The sequence below is a fragment of the Tachypleus tridentatus genome, chromosome 7 (genome assembly GCF_004210375.1).
Source record: "Tachypleus tridentatus isolate NWPU-2018 chromosome 7, ASM421037v1, whole genome shotgun sequence".
In the NCBI taxonomy this organism is placed as follows: Eukaryota; Metazoa; Arthropoda; class Merostomata; order Xiphosura; family Limulidae; genus Tachypleus; species Tachypleus tridentatus.
In genome coordinates, this window is record NC_134831.1 from 178,891,251 (window position 1) to 178,918,256 (window position 27,006).

At 32.7% G+C, this 27,006-nt stretch overlaps 2 protein-coding genes across 8 annotated transcripts in view; one reads left to right on the top strand and one right to left on the bottom strand.

Annotated features, from left to right (window-relative positions):
* The first annotated feature begins 4,806 nt into the window (after positions 1-4,806).
* LOC143257368 (mitochondrial proton/calcium exchanger protein-like) lies at positions 4,807-22,769 on the top strand. Of its 3 annotated transcripts, XM_076515933.1 has the most exons (13): positions 4,817-4,905; positions 6,795-6,880; positions 7,250-7,820; positions 8,972-9,115; positions 11,043-11,183; positions 13,362-13,565; positions 14,012-14,263; positions 15,422-15,559; positions 16,164-16,356; positions 16,553-16,725; positions 20,141-20,346; positions 20,983-21,133; positions 22,318-22,769. In XM_076515933.1, the coding sequence occupies exons 3-13, from the start codon at positions 7,263-7,265 to the stop codon at positions 22,540-22,542; spliced, it is 2,385 nt and encodes a 794-aa protein (XP_076372048.1). In that variant the 5' UTR covers positions 4,817-4,905; positions 6,795-6,880; positions 7,250-7,262; the 3' UTR covers positions 22,543-22,769. The 3 variants fall into 3 exon arrangements, with proteins under 3 accessions (XP_076372049.1, XP_076372048.1, XP_076372050.1); XM_076515934.1 differs by lacking the exon at positions 6,795-6,880 and having other exon boundaries at positions 4,807-4,905; XM_076515935.1 differs by lacking the exon at positions 13,362-13,565.
* A 1,079-nt stretch (positions 22,770-23,848) lies between these two features.
* The window catches only part of LOC143257369 (leucine zipper putative tumor suppressor 2 homolog), a 43,842-nt gene continuing 40,684 nt past the window's right edge, over positions 23,849-27,006 (bottom strand). For all 5 annotated transcript variants that reach the window (XM_076515938.1, XM_076515936.1, XM_076515939.1 and 2 more), the window contains one exon: positions 23,849-25,066. In XM_076515938.1, the coding sequence (XP_076372053.1) occupies positions 24,380-25,066 (687 nt within the window). In that variant the 3' untranslated portion in view covers positions 23,849-24,379. The remainder of the gene's footprint in view (positions 25,067-27,006) is intronic.

The window sequence follows — 27,006 nt, forward strand, 5'->3', positions numbered from 1 at the left end:
TTAAAACGCTAAAATTTTGGTTTTGATACCTCTGGTATGTCCGTCGTATTGGCTAAATAAAGCGGTTGATACTGTATTACACCATTATGGTGGTTTTATGGTTTGATGCATAATCGGTATAATTGGAATAACAATACTTTACATCGAAGTTTCTGTCTGAATGAATCGATGGTCCTGCACTACCACGGTTACTGCGTTCGGCTTGCATTCTGAAGGTTCTAGACTCGAATCCCCGTTACACCAAACATGCATGATCTTTCAGCTGTGGGGGGCCTTATAATGTGACGGTCAACTCCACTATTCGTTTGTAATATAGTATACCAAAAGTTGGCTATGGGTAGTGATAACTAGTTGTATTCCCTCTAGTCTTATTTTGCTAAATTAGGAATGTCTAGCGCAGATAGCTCTCATGTAGTTTTGCACGAAATTCAGAACAAACTCATAACGTATGAGAAAAATTAGCAAGGATTCAACAAATTATTGAGGAACGCGTTGCAAGTGAGTTAAATTTTATAAGGCATGGCCAAGCGTTAAGGCGTGCGACTCGTAATCTGAGGGTCGCGAGTTCGCATCCTCGTCGCGCCAAACATGCTTGCCCTTTCAGCCGTGGGGGCGTTATAATGTTACGGTCAATCCCACTATTCGTTGGTAAAAGAGTAGCCCAAGAGTTGGCGGTGGGTGGTAATGACTAGCTGCCTTCCCTCTAGTCTTACAGTGCTAAATTAGGGACGCTAGCACAAATAGCCCTCGTGTAGCTTTGCGCGAAATTCAAAAACCAAAAACAAATAAATCTTATAAACTGTTAGGGGATTTGTTTTAAGATGTGGACGGGGAGCACTGCCCCAACTTCTAGCTCTTAATCAGAGAAAGGGACAGCAAAATTAATAAGGCTCTTGGATTTGAAAAAATGACACACTTGTGTTCACACACACGCAAATACGATGATAGTCATCGAGAAGATGGAATAAAGTTCTCTATGTTAAACTACTGAAAATGATAAAAAACGAGAGATGGTAGTGGACGATCTCTAAAGATATTTTTAGATAAAGATCGATGCATCATTAGTAACAGTGAGTTCACTAAATACTGTGTTTTGGAAAGAAGAAAATCCTGAGAAATAAGGTCATTTCATCTTTGGTGTTATTGGATTTGAGCTAATTTTTATATTAAATTTTGTTCGTCATTACCGCGCTATCCTTGCTGTCTTACCTTTAAAATAAACTAAGTCTGAGAACGGATTAGTCAGTTTCTTCGAACCCAAGGGGAAAATCGATTTACCTGTCCGAATCATTTTTTGGATGTTCCTTCCCAACTGATGAATAGAGTGAACCAGAAGTTAGTATTTTCATTTTCCAGTAAGGTGGAAAAAGAATCGATCACACTTGCCTTTTTTTTTTTGTTGCTGCTCGAAGCCATATTTTATTATGTTTGTTTGTTTTTGAATTTCACACAAAGCTATCTGTGCTAGTCGTCCCTAATTTAGCAGTGTAAGACTAGAGGGAAGGCAGATAGTTATCACCACCCACTGCCAACTCTTGGGCTACTCTTTTTTTTTTACCAACGAATAGTGAGATTGACCGTCACCTTATAACGCCCCCTACGGCTGAAAGGGCGAGCATGTTTGGTGTAACTGGGATTCGAACCCTTGATGAAGCAAGTGAACAAAACGTATGGAAGTATAGTTGAAAGGTGTTGTTCCTATATTAGCACTCCACACCCCTAACCACTTTTTTATTGTACATTTTATATTAAACATTGTATTGTTGTGTGTTTATTCGTCATAGTTTATTTCAATATAATTTTCTTCAACTGATTTTATTAATAATAACGATCATTATCTGTTGAATCTGTAATAATGTCTTACAATTCACTTAATGTTCTATTGTTACGTTGTTCTCTCAATTTTGTAATTTTTTCTAACAATCAAGTTATATTTTGACTATTGCCTTTTGCTGTTGATTGCACAATGTTTTCTAATGGCACAGCGGTATGTCTGTGAACTTACACTGCTGGAAACTGGGTTTCGATACTCATGATGAGCAGAGCACAGATAGCTCATTGCATAGCTCTGTGCTTAACTACAAACAAACAAACTAATGACAAAATTAGTTTTCGAAACAGGGCATGCGTTGGCCCTGTAATAAGTCTCTGGATATTGGAACTGTAAAGTTGGATTCAAATCTATGCAATTCCACAACTAGCCCACGTATTTTAAAAGCTGTGGGTGTGTTAATGAATGTTTATGATGCCTAGCTGTCTTCCTCCCAGGTTAAAGATGGCGGCAGACAGACCTACAAGTCGAACGCCTTGAAACGCTTGGCCATGCCAGGCCACCAAATGTGTAGACCAGTGTGTGACAATTATATTATAGGCCAGATGTTTGTTCAGTAACTTCTATTTCTCTTTTCATCTTGTATGGAAAAGATTAAATTTGATTGTTTCACGTTGACGTTCCAGCCATCGTCTCCAATTTCTGTAGTGTAGTTTCGAAAACGCTCAAAAGGTAACGCTAAACATTTTTAAAAGCGCTGAATACGTTGTAAATATTCGACGATATGAGTTTTAAGGTACCGAATAGATTTGTTTGTTTGAAGTTAAGCATAAAGCTACACCATGGGCACTATACATACTATTGGTTTTTAGCGTAATAAAAAACCTTCAGACTTATCGATGAACCACTAAAGATATTCCAAATAATATTTTAGATTCGTTTTGTTTATTCTGTAACAGTCACACAAATAAACAATAAAATAATTTCTGGTTATTACTTTAGAGAAGAAAAAAAAGCACTTGTTTTGGATATCGCAATAAAGCATTTCGTCTAAATTTGAAATGTCTATAAAGTGATGCTTTTGAAATAATACCAGAAATATTCTCAATAACATATTTATTTTGAATTATAACATAGCTACGAAACAGATTTGTAGTGTCATTACAAATCTGTTAAGTACTTATTATGATGTAAAGAAATTGGGTAATGGATTTTACACCACTACTAAACTACTTAACAACATTTACACAACAGTAAAAATCGTATTACAATTGAAATTAATAAATTATTATTCACACATCAGTTTTAAACTAAGAGAAATAACTTACCATAAAGTGGTCAAATATTTGTTCTTCTTTCTTTTCCTAGATGAAAGAAAATGATTACAGTGAACAAAAGACGAATGGCATGAAAGAGACTCCATCTAACAGACTTAACACTTGACAACTGTAACACGTTTATTAGCATCTTTCATGAATGTGTGTTTATTTCATAATTTTAATTTGTAAATTGCTCGAAACGACCACTACGTTAAAAATTATGTTTAGAGAATCTAGGCACAAGTAACAACTACTCTGATAGATGACAATCGAACCCCTCAATAACATATTTATTTTGAATTATAACATAGCTACGAAACAGATTTGTAGTGTCATTACGAATCTGTTAAGTACTTATTATGATGTAAAGAAATTGGGTAATGGATTTTACACCACTACTAAACTACTTAACAACATTTACACAACAGTAAAAATCGTATTACAATTGAAATTAATAAATTATTATTCACACTAGTAATGCTTACAAATAGTTCTGAATTGTTATTTTATTTTCTACCGCTTCTGTCAATGGCCTGTTTCAATTATTCCTAAAATTCTAGCACCAGGCCAAGTGAAACTTATAGGCACAGGAATAAGACAGGAAAATCCGCAAAAAACAAAAGATTCAATCAAGAAATAACAGGAATGTTATATTGTTAATACTTGATTGAATTTTGAGTTCTGCGAAAAATAAACAGATTGGTCACATTTAAACGCTAGTGAAAACAATCTTGATTTATACATGGCATAAAAAACAGTGTGCATACTTATGTAAACGAGTGAACGATCGACGTTATTGGATACTTAAATAGCTTGACAGCTCTAAATTTCTCAAGATGAATCTCTGCCAAACTAGTCACGATAAAATCCAATTAGAAATGAACAAAGAAGAATTATCTGGAGTTTGAAAATTATCTCTATTTTTTATCAGTGCGTGACTTCTGTTTCTTGAAAGCATTGACCATTTATTGGTTGAAGTTAACAACAAAAACATGTTTCAGTTTTAACTAGTTTAACACAGGTCAAGATACTGAAATTGAATATCACTGCGAGAAGATGACGCCATCTAACAAAAAAATTCAAAGTTGAAATGGTAGAAAAAAAATAACATTAGACATCCTAAACCATATGTTGCCTTTTACAGTGCGGCGACTAAACCAAGAATAATTTGAATAATTCTAAGTTACTATACAAAGTAGAGAAATATAGTATGTTAGCTCTTTTAGAGCCGCAAATTACCTAATCCTAGTTGGAAGTAGAAGGTTCGAGCCGCCATATGTCACACACTTTTCGTGCGCTATAATTATGGCAAGCAATCCTGTTACACATATAAGACTAGTCAGGTAAAGCAACTGTTCTCCTTTTGATGAGCATTTCAAAATTAAGGATAGCTATACCTAATTTTATTCAATGTTAAAATACCAATTCCAGCTTTATTATTGGAAAACTATAACTCTTCACATCACTTCGTGATACCAAGGGAACTTTTGGCTTATAAACCTTACAAAGGTATGTAATATTTGTAAGAATTTATATTTAGTGGGCAAAATAGAGAATAATTATAAACAAATTTTAAGGTTATTTATTTTGTTATTATTATGTTTAAAAACATAGTTAATATTTTAAAAAAACCTGAAGAAGTATGTTTACTAACAAAACATCGCAATTTTGTATTTTTGTTATAAGATTTAAGTTAAATTAAATATAAGATTTCGTGCAGTGGCTCGTAAGTTCATAAATTTGCCGTATGGAGTCATGGTTAATGAATTTGTTTTCCTTTTGCAATAAACATTAAGTATCTTTTCAAGAAATCAGGTGAGTGTTGTAAACATGTTTTGTTTATACCTTTTAATGCGGTGAAACATTTTATGCGTGATAGTTCAAATTAGTTTAATATTTTGTGTCCAGAAAGACGATTTTCTTAAGCAAAAAAAAAGTCAGACTAGCATATAAGGATGATGACATCAAGAAATGACTAAAAACATTTTTAAACTAATTTAGCCTAAAATACAATTGCTCAAAACTTCGATTGATAGAAACAAAACTTTAAAGAGATTTCTGGAGCCGTAACATATGTGTTTATTTGCTAAATTCTAAATCACCTAAGTCATACGGATAGGCATAGTTTTTTGGTGGTGTTTTTTTGGTTTTTTTTACATAAACTAAATAGCCATAGGTCAGTAGGCTTAGGCGACTAATACTAGTAATTTTAAAGTTAACGCTTTATATTGCACCAAGTCACGCTGACAATGATATTTAATTTATAAGAATTATTTTCTGTATTATATAGATTTCTCTTGTGATTTTAAATTTCAACACCCTAACTTCATTGTAGTTTAATTTTGTAGTACTATTAATAATAATACTATTATCCAGTATAAAAATTAACGCTATTAAGTGGTCATACGAGCTTAATATTCACTGTAAAACATCAAATCATACAAAGTATTTTCATATTCATCAACTCTGAAATATTATTTATGTTAACATTTTTATTTTTTAAATTTCAGAAGTTTAATAAATAAGAACATGCAATATAAATAATTCACAGTAATTCTTAGATTTCTACCTTGTTTTTATCTCATTGGCTACAATAATGCTATATTATATATTGAGTAATTTTATGTTTTTGCCCATAAAAACACAGTATAAGAAATTGACCAAAAATACTTTCTACACAAAACATGGGCATGGTGTTAATGAGGTTAATTACAATAATTACTTGTTAATTTAGATAAATAAGGTTAATTACTTATAAACTTTAACACTTTCATGGACTTACAAGCAATCAGTTATATAAATAGTTTAGATAAATTTATTCGAGGAGTTCCTAAGAGTATGAGTGATATTTACAGGAAAGATAGAAACTGTTTCAGCATAGATTTCTGATGAGGTGTCTTCAGTGAAAACAAAATTACTACAGTGTGAGAGAAAAAGTAATTAGCATTAGTTTTACAGGATATTTCTAATAACATAATCCCATGCAAGTTGGTGTTCATTATGTTGAAAATTATGCTAATTTTTAATTTAAATGGTAATTTCGTTTGTCCTTTAAATACATTATTTATACCAAATCAGGATTTGAAAATTAAAAGTAATGTGCAGGATATAATGTTTAGCAACCAAAATGCATTGAGCAGAAATATTTGTAATTTCGTAACTAGTTCAGTAGACGATGTGGAACATATAATTAAAATTAGTCTATTTTCAAAGGAATAATAGTCAGCTGTTTGGTTACAATATATGGTGTATGTAGTTAATTTTCTCTATTTTGTTATGGGTAATCGTAAGATGAATAGGCAATCTTGAGTAGTTAATATTTATTTTATATATTTTTTCTACTAGTTCAATGATAAATAAATTTACATTTTTTTAATTATCATAAGATAACATTAAATGATCTTATCTACTGAAGTAAACTAAACAGTAAAAACTTAGCCTTTCTTATTAAAATGTTTATCAAGCTTTCCTTCAAACTTCTTTAAATTAATAGCATCTACCTTCCATACCTGAAGGTAACCCATACCATGCTTTTAATGACCCTATTAGAAATATAAAACTATCTTAGCTTAAGATGACTCCTAACCTGCCAAAATTTATATTTGTACTCTCTAATCATATTGTTTTTGCCATTAAATAAAAATTAAAAAAAAAGATTCATCAAGACCTTTAATTCTCTTAACAATCTTAAACATCTCAATCAGATCCTCAACTCAAAACCTTTCCACCATGGTTTGATACTGGTAGCCCTTCTCTGAACCATTTCCAATAATTCAGTGTCTTTTCTAAGGTAAGGAGCCCAAAACTGAATATAACTCCAATGTGGCCTAGCCAATGACTTTATAACCACTTTAGATTTGTATTTAATATGTATGTAAATGACTAGGTTTTAAATGTATTTCTTATCTCTAGAATAGAATGTGAAAAACTAATGCACAGTTATGCCTTTAAATAATTGTTTTTGCCCAGTTTTCTATTTTAAAAAAATTAAATTTTTTCATTTTATAAAGTTACATTGCAATGTGTGAAACTTTAACTACTGTAGGTGGCACTTGTTCTGAATGATAAATTGTGTGTTACATGTTCTTTAGGTAGCATTTAGGTTGCTGATGTGAAGTATTTTACTGGCATAGATTCTTCATGGTATTTTTCTCGACAGGTTTTCAGAAGTCATGCTCCGATCAGTTTTAATTTTCAAGCTACGGTACCCACACCACAGTCCTCACTTAACCTACAGATATTTGGTTTTAGTCCCACACGTTCACTGCCACTTACCCAGATTGGCATTTTCATCTTGCTTTGTAAGGAAATGTTCTTCTTCAGAACATATTAAAAATAAATTACCAGTTGCATTTTATCCATCTGCACATTTAAAGCAATACGTTCATGGCATAAGCAAACCTCACACCAAATTGGTACGATCTTTACATTCAGGAAATATTTTATGTGAAAAAAAAGAACATTCCAAGGTTGAAAAAACAGTTAAAGCTTTGAAGGAAGAGGCTGAGAAAGGAAAACAAGACAGTAAACAGAAGATAACTGAACTTCAAGCTGTTCCTAAACCAGTATTAGTTGTTCCTCCGAAACGCTCTTTGTGGAAAAGAATATCAGATGAAATACTCCATTATTATCATGGATTTAGACTTTTGTTTATTGATATTAAGATATCGTCACGTCTCGTTTGGAAGGTTCTTCATGCTGGCGATCTTACCAGGAGGGAACATAGACAGGTCAGTCTTAAAAATTACATTGTTCACCTTAAAAATGTATTTGTTATGACTATGATGGATAAACATATTTTTGATAAATTATTCAAGGTTTCTAGCATTACCATTCATATTCACCACATATTCTGTACAAGTTTGAGATGTGCATTCTATCTGGACTGACATTGCTGCCTCCATTTTTGTTCAGTCAGAATATTTAAATTTTCACATAGATGTTTTCTCATGCTGTAAAACTTCTTTTCTTATGTGCAGTAGATGGCACTGCATGCTTTTTTTTTTCTCATGAATATCTTTACATTTGAAGAAACAAAAACAAAGATATTCAGTAAAAAGAGAAAGGATGAACATAAGAACTTCCATGGTTTTTAAGACATCAAAATACAAAATGTAAATCAGAAATATAAGTTTCTGACAGAGGTGTAATTAGGGTAGAACAACTTGAAACAAAGTTCCACCTCTTGAAGGTTCAAACCCTAAGCATTCCTGGTCTTCTGACTGGTATTTCAAGAGTGGATCACAGAAAGAAGTTTGACAGTTTAACAACAGGTTTCAGATTAATATATCGTACACTTTTGTGTTTCGATGTCTTAAAAACTGTGGAAGTTCTTATGTTTGTTTTTAAAATATATTGAGCAGTTATTTGTTATAACTTTAATGAAACACCTTCATCGTATTAAACTGTAAAACATGTATTATTAGTTATATTTTATGCTTTCTGTACTAGAGAAATAACAGACTATAAGTCAAATATTAAACTAGAATTTGAAAACAAATAACCAGTACACACACACACACACACATATATATATATATATATATATACTGCCTTGAAGATTTACCAATTTCATAATAAAGTGTTAAACTGTGTGTGCTATATTTAATTGTAGAGTTTTGTATTGACTATATTTTATTATGGATGCCTTGCAAGATTGTCAGTTTTTTTAACATGTGTATTAAATTAAAAATCTGTTTTTGAAGAAAAATTGTGCCAGTGAATAAATAGCAATGACACTGTATACTACAAACTAACTTTATTATATTTTGTGTGTCTTTTTAGTGCCAAATAACTTCAGACTTTTACTGAAGAAAAATATTAAAGTCAATTTTAGACATGTGCAATAGACCATTTTACCAATTTCCGCTCTTGAATTTAGCTTGTCCGAACTGTGTCGGATGTCTTCAGAATCTTACCATTTTCAGTGTTTATCATTGTCCCATTTATGGAGCTATTACTACCTGTGGCATTGAAGCTGTTTCCAGGCTTGTTGCCATCCACTTTCCAAACATCATCCGAAAAGGTGAGAAAACAATTGTTCTCTAAGTACGCCTATCAATAAATTAAAATACACAAAATAAAGGTGTGTGTAAATGTTTAAGTAAGACTTGTATTGGGTGGGCTATAAAAGGGTGTCACATTTATGTTAAAACTCCCAAAAAAAGATAATTAAGGGGTTTGGTCTGTTAACTTTATGAACCATCACACTACTCTCAAACGAACTTGCCACTCATTATTGTTGAGAGGATATTATGAGGCTCGACAGACTACATTCTTGTTACATAAACCAGCAGATGTTTTATGTTCTTGCCCCTTATCATATTATAGCAGCAAGTAAGCATTTCTTAGCCTTCCTTGACCAGTTGTATCAACATAGAAATCAAGGAATAATTGACCTTATATAATTGGGTACCAGGTCTTGTAATGCTATACATGTATGCTCACTACTGTGGACACCCACAAAAATGTTTCCAGCAAGAAGGTGGGGGGTAAAGTATTGTGAAATAGTTAATTGAATAAAAAAATATGTATATGCTAACTGAGCAAAGATATAATTGTGTTTCTTTTTTGTCGACCTCTGTGTTTTGTATGGGATTTCACTCCTTGTATTCCCCATAGCATAGAAAATAGTGTGAATTTGACCAAACTGGTGGCCAGTTCAGGTTCTCAATATTGCAGAGAAGTTCAATTCTTTACTCAGAATTTTAAGAGAAACTCAAAACATAGTACCGTAAAACTATGTTTAGAAATCAGCTCATCAAACTTGTCTCCTTGACATTGTGTTAAGGAACAAATGACATCAGTATGATTTGGAAAGTAGTTTTATGTCTAGCAGAGGCTAGTAAAATCAGATCTTTTGGATCCAAGTAATTAACAGAGCATATAAATTTGTTTGTGTAAATAAACCAAACATATAGCAGATGTTTTTTTAAATGAAAAACACCTTTTTAAGTGGATGGAGTTTTTTTTTCATATTGGGATTTGATTTTTTTAGCAAAATGAGTATGTGGGTGTGTTTCAGTAAGTTTTTTTAAGCCATTGAAAGATAAAGGGAATAACATTTTAAAACATACAATAAAATCATTTGACTACTAAAATATGAGGATTCATACTGTTGTGAGAGTTATGGTGGAAATGTTTTTTCAAGCAACTAAAACTGTAGTTTCACTTAGTATGAGCAGGTCATCTTAAGACGGTGCTTTGCTGGTCGTATTTCCACTTTGAAGTTTATCACAATATTAAATACAAACCAATTTGGGTAGTGCTCAACATTAAATGATTCTACAGCTTTGTAGCTTCTACATAACTTGATAAAAAAAGGTTTAATTTTTAAACCACTTTGAACTTTAAAGATTAAAACTTTTTATACTACCTAATTGTATTAAACAGTAAAGAATAAAACAATAATTATCCATGTGTGACAGTGATAAGTATTTGGATTTACTCTAAAATCAGGGGTTTGATTCTCCTTGTTGGACACATTAGATTGTCTGATGTGGCTTTGCTGTAAGGTAGACATATGTGAAACAATAAATTGAAATTATTCAATGAAATCTTTCACTTTTAGAATACTCAAGTAAAACTTATTTCACATGTGCATTTATTGAACATCAAATTCCCATAGTAATATTTTTTTTTTTAATTCTGGATAGAAATCATTGTTTGAATTGTGCTGTTTCAGTTTTTCTGTCTTTGTGTTTGAGTTTTGAAAATGATAAAAATTATTTTATTAATTTTGCCATTGTTTTTGAAATAGGTATGTAGTTTTTGTATTTTTAGAAGGAGTTTGGGAACTCTAGTTGTCAGTTATCTTTTTCCTGAATGTCACTTTTTGTATCTGATTGAAAAGTGTTTATTTTTCAATTTCCATATGTGTAAATCTATACATATTTTTCTGTTTTTATGTGTGTGTGTATATGTGTGAATTTATTTCATAATATCTTTTGCAGGAAATGAAAGTAAAGAAGCAACTGAAAGTGAAGTTAGAAATGGCAAAGTTTCTACAAGAAACTATGGAAGAAATATCTGTACAAGCACGTGGAGATAAACATTCCCACACTGCCAAAGAGTTTGCACAGTTTTTTGAAAAGGTGTGCATGTGTGTGTGTGTATATATATATGTATATTAGTATGTTATAATTTAAAAAACAAGTCAAAACAAAAATAAAATGCTGCAGTAATTGTAAAGATTATAGCTAGGTTTTGGAGGTGATTGAAGAATAGGACTCGCATTGTAGTGGGGATACACCATCTGTCAGTTGTAACCTCCACTTGCCAATCTTACATAAGAAATAAAAGAGTGGATATAGATATAGAAATTAGGAAAGCGGGAGTGAGTGCTGAAGCCCACAACGTCCCACATCACCTTCCACTGCGTGCAGACAGTTGCAGGAAGGTAACTGCTCTATAAAGTAAAGAAGAAAAGAAAATTAGGTACTACCATTAGGGGGTACATAAGTTGAAAACTTACCTCTTGAAGTTAGCATTCCAGCCCCCAATATGTAGAAAGGTACTAATTGACAGCACAGCAAATGAACTATACCAACCTGAAGCATTTCATCCAGCTATCCAAACAAATTAGTGTAGCTCCCAACCACTACTTCTGTGACAATCATGTTCTCAACAAGCCTTTATGTGCTTGTAAGTTTGTTTATTTAACTTCATTAAAATGTATTCATTTTCACTAAAATATAAAAGGTCTTAGTGCAGTATCATTAATCCTTCATTAACAGCTATTCAAGGGTGGTATCCCTAAATTAAACTATCTTTTCTCACCTGTTGAAACAGGCCCACACTTACAATATATTTATATTGTGTATTAATATGATCATTCATAATTGACCAAGCATTCATCTCCTTGATAGTTTATGTTCATGGTGATAACTTTACATATTTATAAATAAAAAATCTAGCTTGTAATTAGGATTCCTAAAGATGTTCACAGAGACAGGGAAAAGATCAATAATAATAAGAAACCAATCCACACTTTCAAGTCAGACCAAGGACCCAGTGCTGTATCCCTTAATCCTTTGTTAATAGCTATTCAAGGGTGGTATCCCTAAGTTAAGAAACCAATCCGCACTTTCAAGCTGGACCAAGGTCATAGTATAATATCTCTTAATTCTTCATTAACAGCTAATCAAGGGTGGTATCCCTAAGTTAAGAAACCAATCCACACTTTCAAGTCAGACCAAGGTCCTAGTATAATATCTCTTAATGCTTCATTAACATCTATTCAAGGGTGGTATCCCTAAGTTAAGAAACCAATTCACACTTTCAAGTCATACCAAGGACCTAGTGCTGTATTCCTTAATTTTTTGTTAACAGCTATTCATGAGTAGTATCCCTAAGTTAAACTATCTTTTCTCACCTGTGGAAATGGGCCCTCACTCACTCCTGGCTGTAAGAACAAACACAAGATCAATCTGGTACAAGCTTATGTTGTAGTATATAGCCCTTATATAAACAGAAAGATGAGTACATGTTCATAACCTTTTCCACATTTGATTAGCATGGTTTCATTAACTATGTACAGAATGTTGAAATTAACAATTGTTTCTCTTGTGGCTTAAACTGGTTTCAGAAATATACTATATAGTAATTAATATAGTTTGTTGTGCAAGTTTTACGTTGTAAGCAGAATGGTGTAAATAATAATTGGTATCCATGTTAGAAATCTTTGAAACCTTTTTTATGAATTAAGATTTTATTAGATTTATAATATTTGCAGTTATTGTTGTGTAACAACCTGCACTTTATTTAAAATATCTTTTAACAAACTGCTATATATTTTTCTACCTTTGTAAAACTGTTTGGTTGGATTAAAGTTTCTTTTAACAAATTATACTACTTGAAAAGGTAAAAAAGTATTGTGTAATGTTGTGTGTTTTTAATTACAACTTCATGTGTTTGGAGTTTGATAATTGTTGGATGTTGATGCAGGTTTCTTTGTGTATGTCTTTGTGTTTATATGCATAATTTGAAGACAGTTCTTTTTTCACAGCAATGTACCTTAAATTAGACCAAGTAAAAAACATGGTGGATTCCATGTTTACCAGTGAACCAAATCTGCATATATATTGTCCTCTAGGTAATCATATCAAATAAATTGAAGGTTTTTTATTTTTGACTTAAAGTTTCTCATGAACAAAGTTCTAGAACATCACTAAAGAAACCAACTCTTATAGCAATAGGCATGTTAAATATTCTGCAAGTCAAAGTTTCTTTCCTGTGGCTCCAAATTTTAGTGTACCTTTTGTCTAACATAGGTTCGACAGTCTGCAGAGCAACCAACCAATGAAGAAATCATGAAATTTTCTAAACTTTTTGAAGATGAAATAACCCTAGATAGTTTGTCACGCCCACAGCTTATTGCACTGTGTCGTCTTTTGGAACTTCAGCCACTTGGCACAAATAACTTTCTCCGTTTTCAGCTGAAGATGAAATTGCGCTTGCTTCATGCCGATGATCAGGTAAACAGGGTTTGTGTGATATTTATAGATGATGGGCAGTTGTTTTCTCCGTGGTTTAATAAAGTACACAACCAAGAACCGTAGACAGTTCAGAACTGCACTGCTTTATAAACTAGGTCTCTTTATTATGAATGTTTTTATCTTCTTAAATGTTGTATGTATTGTTTTGTAAACACTGTTCAGCATAATATCTAAAGCACATTTAATGGTAAAAAAAAAAAAAATTGAATTAGGCCGCTCGCAATAGGCTTAACCTCTAGTATTGTATACTTGGTTTAACACCAATGCATTTTATTTTCCACAGGAAAGTAAACATTGATTAAATAAGATAAAATAATAAACACTTTAAAAAATACATAGAAAAACATTGTACTACTTATAATAAATAATTAAACCTGAAAATAACTTGATTTGTAGCAGTCTAAACTAATATTGTTTCTGTTAAGATGATTCTAAATGAAGGAATTGAGCACCTCACAGTTCCAGAATTACAAGCAGCTTGCCGATCCAGAGGAATGAGAGCTTTTGGTGTCCCGGAAGCTCGTCTGAGATCACAACTATCCCAGTGGCTGGAACTCAGTTTGAATGAGAAAATTCCTCCATCTCTGTTGCTCTTGTCTCGTGTCCTCTATCTTCCTGAAAGCTTACCAGCATCTGACCAGCTCAAAGCTACTCTTTCTGCATTACCACAAGAAGCAGTAAGTGGTATAAATCACCAGCAATTCAACAAGCAATCGTTGTACTTGATTATAAATGGAATGTCTAGAATTTATTTCCTACAAACAAAATGTTTCTTACTTTGCTTTATCTGAACTATAAGAACATCTGTATAGGATGATGTTAGTTGAACTTGGATAGAAAGATTTTATGAAATTTGATCTCTAGTGACTATAGTTCCTACAGACCACACAGTAAGCTTGAGGGTTTATAATGCTAAAATTTGGCATTTGGTCTCTGTGGTGAGCATAGTGCAGATAGCCCATTGTGTATCTTTGGGCTTGAAGAGACTTGTAGCTGCATTACAGAAATCTTAATGGTAGTTTGGTCATCAGTGTCATTTGAAAGGGAGTAACCTTAGCAATGTTATGTAAGAAAAGGATCTTCATGCAATAGTTTATTAGTTTAAAGTTATTCAAGCAGTGTGTTAGAGGCAGGGCAATTTGGGTTTTAGGTTGTATCTACAGAAATATTGAATACAAGTCTAAAGAGGTTATCATTTCATCGTACAAGTCACTGTTTAGGCCACATTTGGCTGTTTGAAAGGGTTCATAGATGGGCTACTAGAACGGTGCCAGAAATGGAGACACAAAGAACTTGAAGTGTTTGAGATGCATCATCTTTATCTAAAACTTAATAGTAGGACTAGAGAACACAAATATAAATTTTGACAAGGAATGAGTTATATTCAGCTATGACAATATTATTTTTCTAACAGGGTGGTTGGTCTTTGGAATAGGATTGCCTTCAGATGTCATGGAGGCAGTAAATCTAAGCAAGTATAAGAGAAAGATTGATAAGTATATGAATGATAACAGCTGGCTTTACAGTTTTTTTTTTTTTTGTAAAATGTATTTATTAATAGTTTTAGCTCAGAAGATGGACAAGCCAAGGCAGAACAGTGGGGGGGTCCCATGGTGTTCCAAAACGTTTTGTTAAGCCATGTTATAAACCTGATGTTTTGATAATAATATCTCCACCCAGTAGTTTTTGTTGTTGTTGTTATTTTGTTTTGTTTTTTTACTATTAAATATATTTCTCTTATGATTTTTTCTGACCAGTTCTTGGTCTCTCTCGTATAAAATAAACTTTTTTCAAGAGATGCACATGAGTGATGTATTAGCTACTTTGTTTTCCAGGCAACAGAAGCAAAATACAAGATAGGAGAGACAGAAGGAAAAGTTGATAATAAAACCAAGATTGAAGTTATCAGGAAGGAAGAAGCAGCTATTAAGAAAGAAAGTGAAGAGAGAAAGAAGGAAAAAGAAAAAGAAGAGGCAAGTTTACAACTTGTTATTTTGTACCGACATATTTAGAGATTCCATTAAAGTTGTGAGATTTAGAAGCAAAAGTTGAATATTTAGTGCTGTTAACTGTGAGTTTAGTTGCATTTTTGATAAGTAGGTTAACTAATGTACATTCTGGGTTTGGACGGATAAGGCAGTAGCTAATTATTAGCCTGCATGATCAGTGGAACTTGCTACTCATTTGATCACTGAGGTTGTTATATTATCAAATTGTTGCCCAGCTGAGCTTGTACATACTGTCTCATTAAAACACAATTAGAATTACAAAATAATTTGACTTTTTGACCAGTGTGGCTATATTCACAACTGAGTTTCTTTGTAAGTAACAATTTTAATGGTTAAGTAAGGTAGACTGTCAAATTTCTTCAAAACATTTACACTTCTCAATTCAGTGATGAAATAGAAATTGGTTACCATAAAAACATTACCATCTGGAAGAAGATAAAATAGTTTCTAGATGTAGTGGCTTATTAATTATGCATACAGAATGTTAATATTTACCACTTATGGGAAATTATTCACTGTTTGAAATTATAGAAATGTTGAATACTTAACTACTTTCCTTCTTTATCAGGCTGCTGCTGTGGCAAAAGCTACAGTGAAAGAATTAGATGAAGGAGCTATTCCTCACATCACTAGTTTGAATGTCCAAGGTGTTCAGGGCTTACCAGATGAAGCAATTGTATCATCGACAAGTTCGAAAAAACTGAGCATCAGTGACATTTTGCAGGACTCTGCTTTACCCGTAGAAGATAAGGCAGTTGAACGTAAGTATTACAAGTGCTCTGTTAGGTCTTATGTATGGGTTGGATTCTTTGGAGCAGGTGCCTGTGACTCATTGGTGATACATTTCAACAATAAACAAACATCACACACTATCCATTTGTTTGAAAATCATGCATTAAAACAAGTCAATTGTAAGAAATAATAATTAATTTTAAGCATTACCATTTCTTGTGATAGTGGATCGTGCTGAGCAGTCTATTATAGAACAATTAAAAGAGGAAGAATTATCAAAAGATGATTTTTCAAGTCTACACGAAGCTTTGGAGAATATAGCAAGTGAGAAGAAAAAGCTTCTGTTAGAGAAAGAAGGATTAGAAGACCTGAAAGAAGGAATGGCTGATTACAAAGAGGTATGGCATCATTTGTGTAAAAACTTCTGTTTCATTTTGTCTGTACAGTTTCTAATAGCCAGACACTTGTTTCTGTGTTGTAATAATTTTGTTAGGAAATTGCCTGCTATAAAGCATCTCCTTCATTTACAAATTGAGAAATTCTTGCTGAACTGGTTAAGTCCTGAGTTGAAGAGTCTATCTAGGAAATGTGTAAACAAATTCCATTCAAGTATTATAGATTAAAAACCATAATTTGTAAGTGTGCCCCTGACAGAGGAGGGGGATATAATAACAAAATTGTCCCTCTGTGGACATCTGCTTTCAGTGTGATAACTACAATTCTAAACAGCAAATTTTAATTAGACTATAGAGGTAATCACTTATCATAGGAATGTGGATGAATGCTATTATTTAGGGTTAATCTTCTCGCTAAGGGTAGTTTAAAGTGCATGTGTCACAATATTTTACTGAGTTACACTTTAATTAAAGGGATTTATTGTCAGTGTATACATATAAACTTGGCATCAAAATGTAGTTTTCTAATTAGTGTTGAAGTCTTAATTTTAAAAGAAAGTATTTAAAAAAAAACATCATTTCTCAGAGTATGATAATTGTGACATTTGTTTGATTAGTCTCCCCATCTCTTATTTTTTTTAACCACCCCTCTGAAACTTACTGAATTTAATTAAGTTATTCATTATAATAAAGATATTATTATGGCAGAGTCTAGTTTCTTTATCCTTAAATCTTGTTTGTTTATGGAGTCATGAACTTAAAATATCAGAACCCCTTTTGAAACAACTACCAGCTACATACTTACAGGACATTGCCAGTAGTTCTTTATGATAATTTACACTATAGTATTTGTAACCAATAGAGAGCCACAGTTTTGATTTATACTATACTATTTGTAAGCAGTAGAAAGCCACAGTTTTGATTTATACTATACTATTTGTAACCAATAGAAACACAATTTTAATTTATAATGTAATGTTTGTAACCAAAAGAAAGGCACAGTTTTCATTTACACTATACTAGTTGTAACCAATAATAAAACCACAGTTTTAATTTATGCTATACTATTTGTAACAAAAAGAAGGGCACAATTTTAATCTATCAAATGACATATTATGTTGTTATCAGTACACAGTGTTGTCTTCAGTTTGAGTTTCTCACACAGTGTTCGGAACAACAAGCTTATAGGAATATTTAAAGTCTCGTGTGACATAGTTAGAAAGCCAGACAAGTTATAGAACTTTGTTTTCTTTGTGCTTGTTATTATTGTGTGTTACTAAGCCTGTTATTTAACCAGATGAAAATTATTTGTGGAATTGAGATGAAAAATGAGAATTGTATATTTCACAAATACACCAATTATTCGCAATCACAGTTTACCAGTAAAGACATAGTCAGGTAATTTTACCCAGTAGCTCCCTCCTCTCCTCTCGTGCCACAGCTTTCAAGTGTCAGTTATATAAAAATTATTTAGTTTACTGGTACCATTAGTATAAGAAAGTGACAGGTAAGTATTATATTTCTTGTTTTTCATATATATATATTCTTAATAAAAATAACTAGATCTTAACTAATCTAATAAGTTTCTAAAGTCTAAGATAATATAGAAATTCTTCACAAGGTATGCTTCCAGCTTTGTCACATCATTCAAAACAGTAATGTGAGTTACATGATCACCAAATGATTTAAAACTTGTGTAGCAAGGTTGAGTTACACAGGGTTCAAAGGGCAAACATAAAAGGATTATGATGAACCTTCAGCTGTTTTCGGCATACAAATTTATGTTCATGTTACAACTTGAAATCATTCTAGGAAGGAAAAGAAAAAGTAACTTATATTTATTTTGTATATTTTATTATGGTGGTCACGAGGTCTGTCAAATAGGCCTAGTCTGGATGGAGTTAGGGTAGAGAAAGTAGCACACAAGTCCCCCACTGGAATTGCAGTAAGTCTATGGATTTACATTCCCCTTCGGTGTACACAGCAGATACCCCAATGTGGCTTTACTATAAGAAAACACACACAATAACAGATAAAATATCAAGTTTAACTGGAAAAAAATGTTTGTTTATTTAGGAGGTTCTTAGAAGATTAGAGAAATGAAAATTTTAAATACAGAAAAACATTTTTAGCCTTAACATTGTACAAAGAGCAGTCAACAGTCTAATTCCATATGTTCATGCAGAAATATTTGGTAAAACAACTGAAAGCATACACAATGTTGAAGATATATATGAATATATATATATATACAATATTAAAAGTTATATAGTATAGAAACTGTGATGGTTACATTATAATTAAGAGGTCAAGATAAACATTGAAAAATGAAAGAAAAATAGGTTTTCTTTACAAAACGAGACATTAATATAAATGCACGACATGTGCCAAAATCGGACAAACTCACTGTGGAGAAAAGGATCATCATATCCTTTGATGGTCATTTTTAGGCAAGTGAAACTTAAAACAGTTTCCCCTGCTGGTGGTATGTTGCAATTAAGTAATATTATTATTGGATTTATTTAAAGAAGTTAGCAGCTTAAAGCATGACTGAAATTGAACCATTTTCTAAATTATCTTCTAATTTTTATTACATAACAGTAAATTCTTTCTAATGAATTTTAGGTAAATCTGTAAATTTCTGTTCACAGCATACTGACACACGTTTGTAACTTTTAAAAGTTACATTTATTGTGAACTGTGGTGCCTGAGCATCTGTCTGTCTCTCTCTTTAGCTGAGCGAATGCCACAAATTATTTTAAAAAACTCGCATTTAAATAAAGTTTGTTAAGCCTATTTTAAAAGTATTAATTAGGTTAAACTAAACTGATTTGTAAAAATGTATATTAATTTCTGTGTTTTAGTATAAAAATCTTGTTCATTATAAACCCACTACTGTGAATCCACCATTGTATATTGGAGCTTCTGTTGATCCATAAATAGTCACCAGGGTTCTTAATATTTATACAAGTGTCAGTACTCACAAATCTTAACGATACTGAAGGTGAATGCATGAACTTGTAACGTGATTGTAGCTTTCTCATTATGTTAAACTAAAAGTATACATCTTTTGTTGATCTCTTACACAAAGATATATTTTTCATGAAGTACTCTTTGAATTGATATAGGGTCCATCACATCCAGCTTGTTGGTTTGCGAGATTACAGAAAAAAAAAAAAAAACTGACCAAATCCTTACGTATTTCATTGTAATGTAATTGCGGTGGGTTGGTTCCCCAGTATCAGAGAGGTTGAAAGAAGCTGATATATAACATAACCAAATATATACATAATAGCACTGCAGGTACCTAAACCTTTGCTACTGACTATTCCAAAAATATTGTACTTTAGATTACGAGCTGTGGTCTTGGGTGTTATATTTCTCATACATCAGCTTGTTTTTGTTTGTTTGTTTTCAGGACATAGAAGAATTTAAGGAAGTGATTCTTGAATCTGGAGATTCAAAGTTGCAGGAATCAAAAGCAGCAAAGCATTTATACAACAAAGTCAATAAAATGGTCATGAAAATGACTGCAGTACTGACTGAACTTGACAAAGAGAAGAAGGTGTTACAGGAACAGATCGAAACTTTGGCTAAGAAAGGGGAAGACATTGAACTGAAAAGGTGATTTTTGATTCTCTTTAGGAATTATATAGTTTCTATGGCTTTTTTGTTGTTCATATTTGTTTATTGAAATTGCATCTTGCCAAAGTGACGTTTCAAATAGACATTATCATAACTGGTAAATATTAGTGTATTGAATCATTTCATTTAAGAAGAAAACAAAGTTGAGAACAAGTAGAGTGTGAAAAGTAGGCTTAATTAAACATTAGTTTGTGTAACTCCAGTGTTGGTGAAAAGTGTTGAAATGTTTCTGGTAAAAAGTTCAATCCGTTTTCTTAACACCTATGTACAAAACAACTATAACCACAAATCGTATTTTAATTTATCTACATTATTTTGGTGCATTAACACTACAAATATTAATTATATGTTGTTTGGAGCAATGCACATTTAAAAACGAAATTTTGTAATCATTTTATAGCAGTTCAAAAAAGGTGTAATAAGGGAATGGATATTGTATTTATTTTAAAACAATAACTATATTCGAGTTTAACCATTACAATGATCATTTATTGTAGTATAACATTATATCAAGTGAATAACCATGATTCATCTGGAGTTTTCAAGGTATCTTATTGTTTACCACCAATGTTTCTCTGCTAAACATTTTCTTGAACTTGATTTTATTTCTAACAGTGATAACGTTATCAGTATCAGTGAGCTGATTTCTGCAATTCAGAGAATTCAAAAAATATCAGATGATACAAGACTTCAGAGAATCACGGATGTTCTTGACCAGATGGATGTTGACCACGATGGAGCCGTGGAAGTAGATCACGTCCTTAAGGTAAACAACATTATGTTCACAAGAGAAATATTTTTCTTATAACTTGGTAGGTGTAACTAAGTATGTGTGGTATCAGTAAATTAGTTTGGCAATGCATCATACCCTGTATTAGAGAGTTAAACATGTAAGATAAGTCAGCAACAGCTATATTGTCACACAGATTAGAAAATTAACATAACCATAAGAATAAGCAGCAAATCTATTGCAAGACAGATAATGAATACATAAGAACAGTGGCCTGATACTAAATCTTTAGATTTTAAATTCGCCTCACTGTACACAGCAAATAGTCTTATGTGCTTTTGCTACAAGCAAAACACTACACCCAAGAGAAGAGGCAGAAGAAATATAATTTTCAGTTAAATCTGTTTTACAGTCTCATCATGATACAGCTTTTCAAAAGGTTCTCTACTACCCACATTCTCGGTATTAAAACATAGTAAACCTTTATAAATATATTCTTTCCACTTGCCCTTCTATCTTAATTTTCAAGCCTTTCACAGCTTCTAGAGAGAAAATGCTTAAAAGTAGTTGGTTTTCAGTTCTCTTAATGCACAAGCTGGATTGAAGGTTAATCATGACACACCATTGGTTATCTACAAAAGAATATTGGTGACATTGCTGCTTTTAAAACCTACCCTCCCCACTGTCAGTTGTTTTCATCTACTGTCCAGGGTTAGTTATGAATTAACAACCACTACTGTAATTTTCGCTCTGAAAAAGTTTCTTTGAAAGATGGAAAGGCTAAACTATCCAGACATCCTATATGGTACATGGACATTGGATTCACAGGCACAAACGTCTGTCATAGCTGTGACAGAGCACTTGTGACACACATGGTAGAACATAACTTAGTGGTTCCAGCTTCCTCAGACACATGTTTGTTTTATGGTAATGCCACCAGTTGAAGAGTAGTTTAACATCTAATCCTTATTAAGCTGAGGGTGTCTTCATCCACCGTTTTCAAGATGCACATAAGGGAGAGACTTTTCCTTTTTAAGCATGACTATCTTTAATGAACTATTGTGCATTTTCGTACTTACAGGGCCAACTATATGTTGATTTTATCTAATGCATTTCATTTATTAACACTGATCCTTCTACATGTATATTGTTTAGAAACTGGTATTGATGTCAGGTGGATGAGAAAGTAATATACTTTAACCTGCTTTTTTTTTTTTTAGGTAATCGAATTACTAGGTAAGGAAGATGTAAAAGTTAGTGCTAAACAGATGAAGGAAATAATTGAACTTCTAGCTAAAGAAGAAACTCTCGAGTTAATCAAGAAAGTTGAAAAGGAGCAAGTAAGACATCCGAGTCAACCCCCCCAAGAAGCCAGTAAAAGTCATAGTGAAACTTTGGGGAGTGAGGTTGACAAGAGGCACAAGGAGGCAGAAAAGGAGAAATGACGTTAGTGAATAAACTAGTTTGTAATGTTCTTAAGTTCATGTTGTATGCTATCTGTGCATGTTGAAGTAGCTTGTGTATACACACATATGCTACGAGACAAATATACTGGTTGTAGAATACAAAATACATGCAAATATTTAACAATAATTTTAAGTTACTACATCTTTATTAATAGCTTATGTACAGTCAAAATTTGCAAATAAAAGCTAGATTATATTTGTTAAAATATCTACAAACTGTTGGAAGTATGTTAAACTCTCCTGGTTCAGCACTTATAAAAAGCAGGCTGCGATACCCAGGGCTGGCAGCACCCAGATAGCCCATTACACAACTTTTGTGTTAAGTAAAACTGTTCAAACAGTATGAATAGTTTGTAGGCTTATGACACCCAACTTTGAAACCAGGACAATGCCATGAAAATGTTAAGATGCCCAACTGCAAGGTAACCTTAAAACATAAAAGCATGGTGTCAAACTGTTGTTGATTAGACCAAGCTCTGGCACGTCCACAACTTCACACATCAGGCATGATTTGAAGAATGAATATACAGCGTATGACTAGTGTGTTTAATAATATAGAAAATCATCTTTGAATAGTAACAGATATTACAATGAAAAGCTCAATACTGCCTGTATTTTGGAAGTGGCCTCATTTTTGTTTTATAAGACCTATAAAAAAAATAAAAACTATGCATTTTTATTTTGTCAATACACTAAGAATGAGATGTTAAACAAAAGCGAATAATTTAAATATCCAATGGGAAAACGTAAGAAACTTGTTTGGTCTGAATGATTTAGATTGAAACATTAAATAGGAAACCTTTAAAAAACTATCTTCATGCTCAATGGGCATAGAACAGCCTGGAAGGTTGTGATGAAAACTAAAACAACTATGGTTGTCATAAAGGTGGCTTGGACGTTATCACGCAGTGTGTGAATTACATAAAACTCAGCAACTTGCATATCAGGACTTATACAAGCCTGACTTGAACCATAGCATGAATATACTTCATTTTCAACATGGGAAAATGTGTAATAAACAAGCTTTTAGTTACATCCTTTCCAAAATTATCGAAACTATTCTCGTAAAGTAACAATAGTATGATTTGAAACAAGGCAAACAATCACAGAAAAGAAATCCATTTCTTTCTCACTCCCTAACTAATGTTTTTGAATTGTCACCATCTTCTAAATTGTATGCAACCAGTGTCTTCTAAAGGTTTCCTTCCATTAAGTTTGAAACTTGGCAATTGGTTTTGGGATCAAGCAATAAAACTGTTATAAATAAAAACAAAAATAAACCAAATAGCTTTCTCTCGCCAGTCTTTATGAACAAAGTTGGTCCTAAATGTCACACAGTACAAGAAAGGTGAATATCTAACTACAGTTCAGTAACTGGAATTTTCTTTTAAGTATACTGTTTCTTTTTCACCAAATGGTAGGACAAAAAGTGTCTTGTCTTTTTTATCATCACATATTTTCTGTAATAACTTAATAGAAGCTGTGAAGCTATTTTAGAACTATTAAACATCTGTAACAAAAACGTTTTTTCATCACTGAAACAGAATCAGTTGCGTAGTATAACAGATCGACAATTAAAAAAACTTCAAACTGATGTTTATACTTCTCAGGACGCCCCCCAGGCTTTCAATACTAGAATGGAGTTCCCATATCCCATGGCGTAGATTTGTTGTCAACTTGAAATCATACAAACTCCCCAGCACTGTACACTAATTACAAATAACTTAATTTTAAAATACAAGTTTTCTTTAGACATACACACACAGATATCTTATTGCGGTAGTACACGTGTTCGATTTTAAGCACAGTTTCCATACTAACACAAAGATTCTCCGTTAAACCTTGTATTACTACTGTCTCCTGGCAACATGGATTTGAGTTTCTCCAACTCGGACTCGAGACGTTTATTTCTTCTGTACATTTGGATGTAGTTTAACTGTAACTGTTTCTGATATTCAATTACTTTTTCCTTCTCTTCAAGCCACTGCATTCTTTCTTCTTCTATGCCTTCTTTGGTTGTTTCGAGTTTTCTCTTCGTTAACGACAGTTCCAAACTAAGTGTTTCAGTCTCTTTCTTCAATTCTTCCATCCGGTTTAACCGTTTCTCATTGTCGTTTGCACTCTGCGTTTTTGCAACCATCAACACTTCTTCAAACTTCTTCTTGATACGATAAACTTCTGTCTGGCTACGTTGAAGGCAGTTTTGAAGTTCTGCGATTTTGTCTTCTTTTTCTCTCACTAGATGGCGCAGTTCTCTCACTTGAGATTTTAATGCCAAAAGCTCTATGAGTCGACTGTTTTTCCCTCCTTTGGAATCCTTTAGATGCGACTTTAAAAAGGATATTTCTCCTGCCTTTTGACATAATGTCCATTCGACCTCTTCGCATTTTGTACGATGGAGGTCAAGCTCTTCACGAAGTTTCTTTACTTCTTCTTGGGCCGATGTCCTTTCCTGTATTACTGTTTCCATCTCAGCTTGGAGTCTTCGCTTTTCCACGAGACTCTGCACAACAGTAAACTTATTTAATAAAAAATATATAAATATATTTTTGTACGTTTATGTAAAAAAATAATGCAACTAGTACCGTGTCTTCGAAAGATTATGGTTGTAGTTTGTTTTTTAACAAACCCAGTTTACAGTATTATCGAATTTGTTTTTCATAAATTGAAAACATGCTAAGTAAATGTAATGACAAGATATTGGTATGTTGCTATTATCGCCAATTTTGGTAACACTGGACCTTTTCTCAACAGAAGCATGAATAAAATTGGTTAATAGTCTATTAAGTTATGTTTCATTACTGTTACTTGGATCTCTTGTCAACCTGCTTTAATGATTTTATGTTTTAAAGGTTGAGTACAAGTTGAAATTAAGGTTAAAGATGCGACTATACATTACTCAAGTCTATCAAAACATGGTACCTTCCACAATTTGAAAAATTAAATAATTTATCTACAAGTTTAGTTCTAATCCATAATCACTTATATATCAAATATTTACTGCTCGATTGCCAACGACCTCATAACATGCGTGGCTTGTCACCAGGTAAATCGGAGGGTCCGCGGTTGGCACCTCGTTCCCAAAAGTCGTCTGTACCTTACAAGTGCGATTCCAAAATTTCACAGTGGATGTTGTTGGTCAGCTACCTTTCCCCTCTTGTCTATCAGTTGCGAATTAGGGGTGGATAGCATCTCGAATAGCTCAGCTCGAATGTCCAACTAACAAAAACTTTTACGTGATGAACGTTAAAGTTTGATTCTAGAGTCATTACAGAGCTTGACTTCCACACATGAAGTTCGGCTCTCGCTCAGCTCCACATTTAATGACGAGGTGCTCCGTCTTACATGTGTTTTAATTACATATTTCCGAACAATATTTTGAGGTACTCTTGATATAATCCTTTTTATTACTATTCAAGTGATTTGTTATCCGGCTTTGATCATATTGTGTGTGTAATTTTCTCAATTGAATTTATTTCAATTTTGATGTACGCATAATTCTACATGTTTAATACGATGTTGTTGAAACCAAACTGGTATTATTCTCTGGCTTGTTTCTTCTTTTATTAATTTTCCTACTTGAAATTACAGATTTTCTCTGAGGGAACTAACTAATCGAGGTTTAAGAACGATGATGGAAAAAGATCATTGGCTGGTTGTCTCACAAAGAGAATTCGGTGATTGGACGCGCGTGTTTGTTCCAACAGTATTATACGCTCGAGGCTTATGAACTTATTTCGTGTCTACGACTTTAATACATTATCGTTTTGTTATTAAAGCAATTTGCAATATCGTAAAGTTATAATTTTTAGCTCTCTATATCTTGCTTCTGGTTTACGAGAAACACATTTGATATTCAAAGATCTTTTTATCCTATCAAATAATACATCCGCGTAGAGGCTGCTCACCCATGTCGTGTACTTCTAAAACATAATTTCAATGTTTACATCTATCATAACTCACTCTTGAGGAGGCTAAGTTACTTCAAGTGAGTGTTACATGGAAACTAGAAAACATGGCAGTGCGTATCAATTTTGTTTCGGTGCGTGTTACCAACTGAGCAGTTTATATTTCTTTACCCCGTTACTAAACAGTCCCGACCTTACAGAAGCAGTGGAGTTAACGTATTTGGACTTTTTAACCACAAGATTGTCTGAACCGTTTTATTGTAATTACAACTAGAGTAGGGGGCGTAAATGTCGTTCTCCATTATCTCTTGTTTTTCAGCCGATGCAACATTACTTTTGATAAAAACTAGATAATGAAAGAAAATTATCTCACAAAATGAAACAAGAGTGAGGGAATCTTACCACCACTTCAAAAAAAAAAAAAAAGATCTCACAAAATGAAACAAGAGTGAGGGAATCTTACCACCACTTCAAAAAAAAAAAAAGATCTCACAAAATGAAACAAGAGTGAGGGAATCTTACCACCACTTCAAAA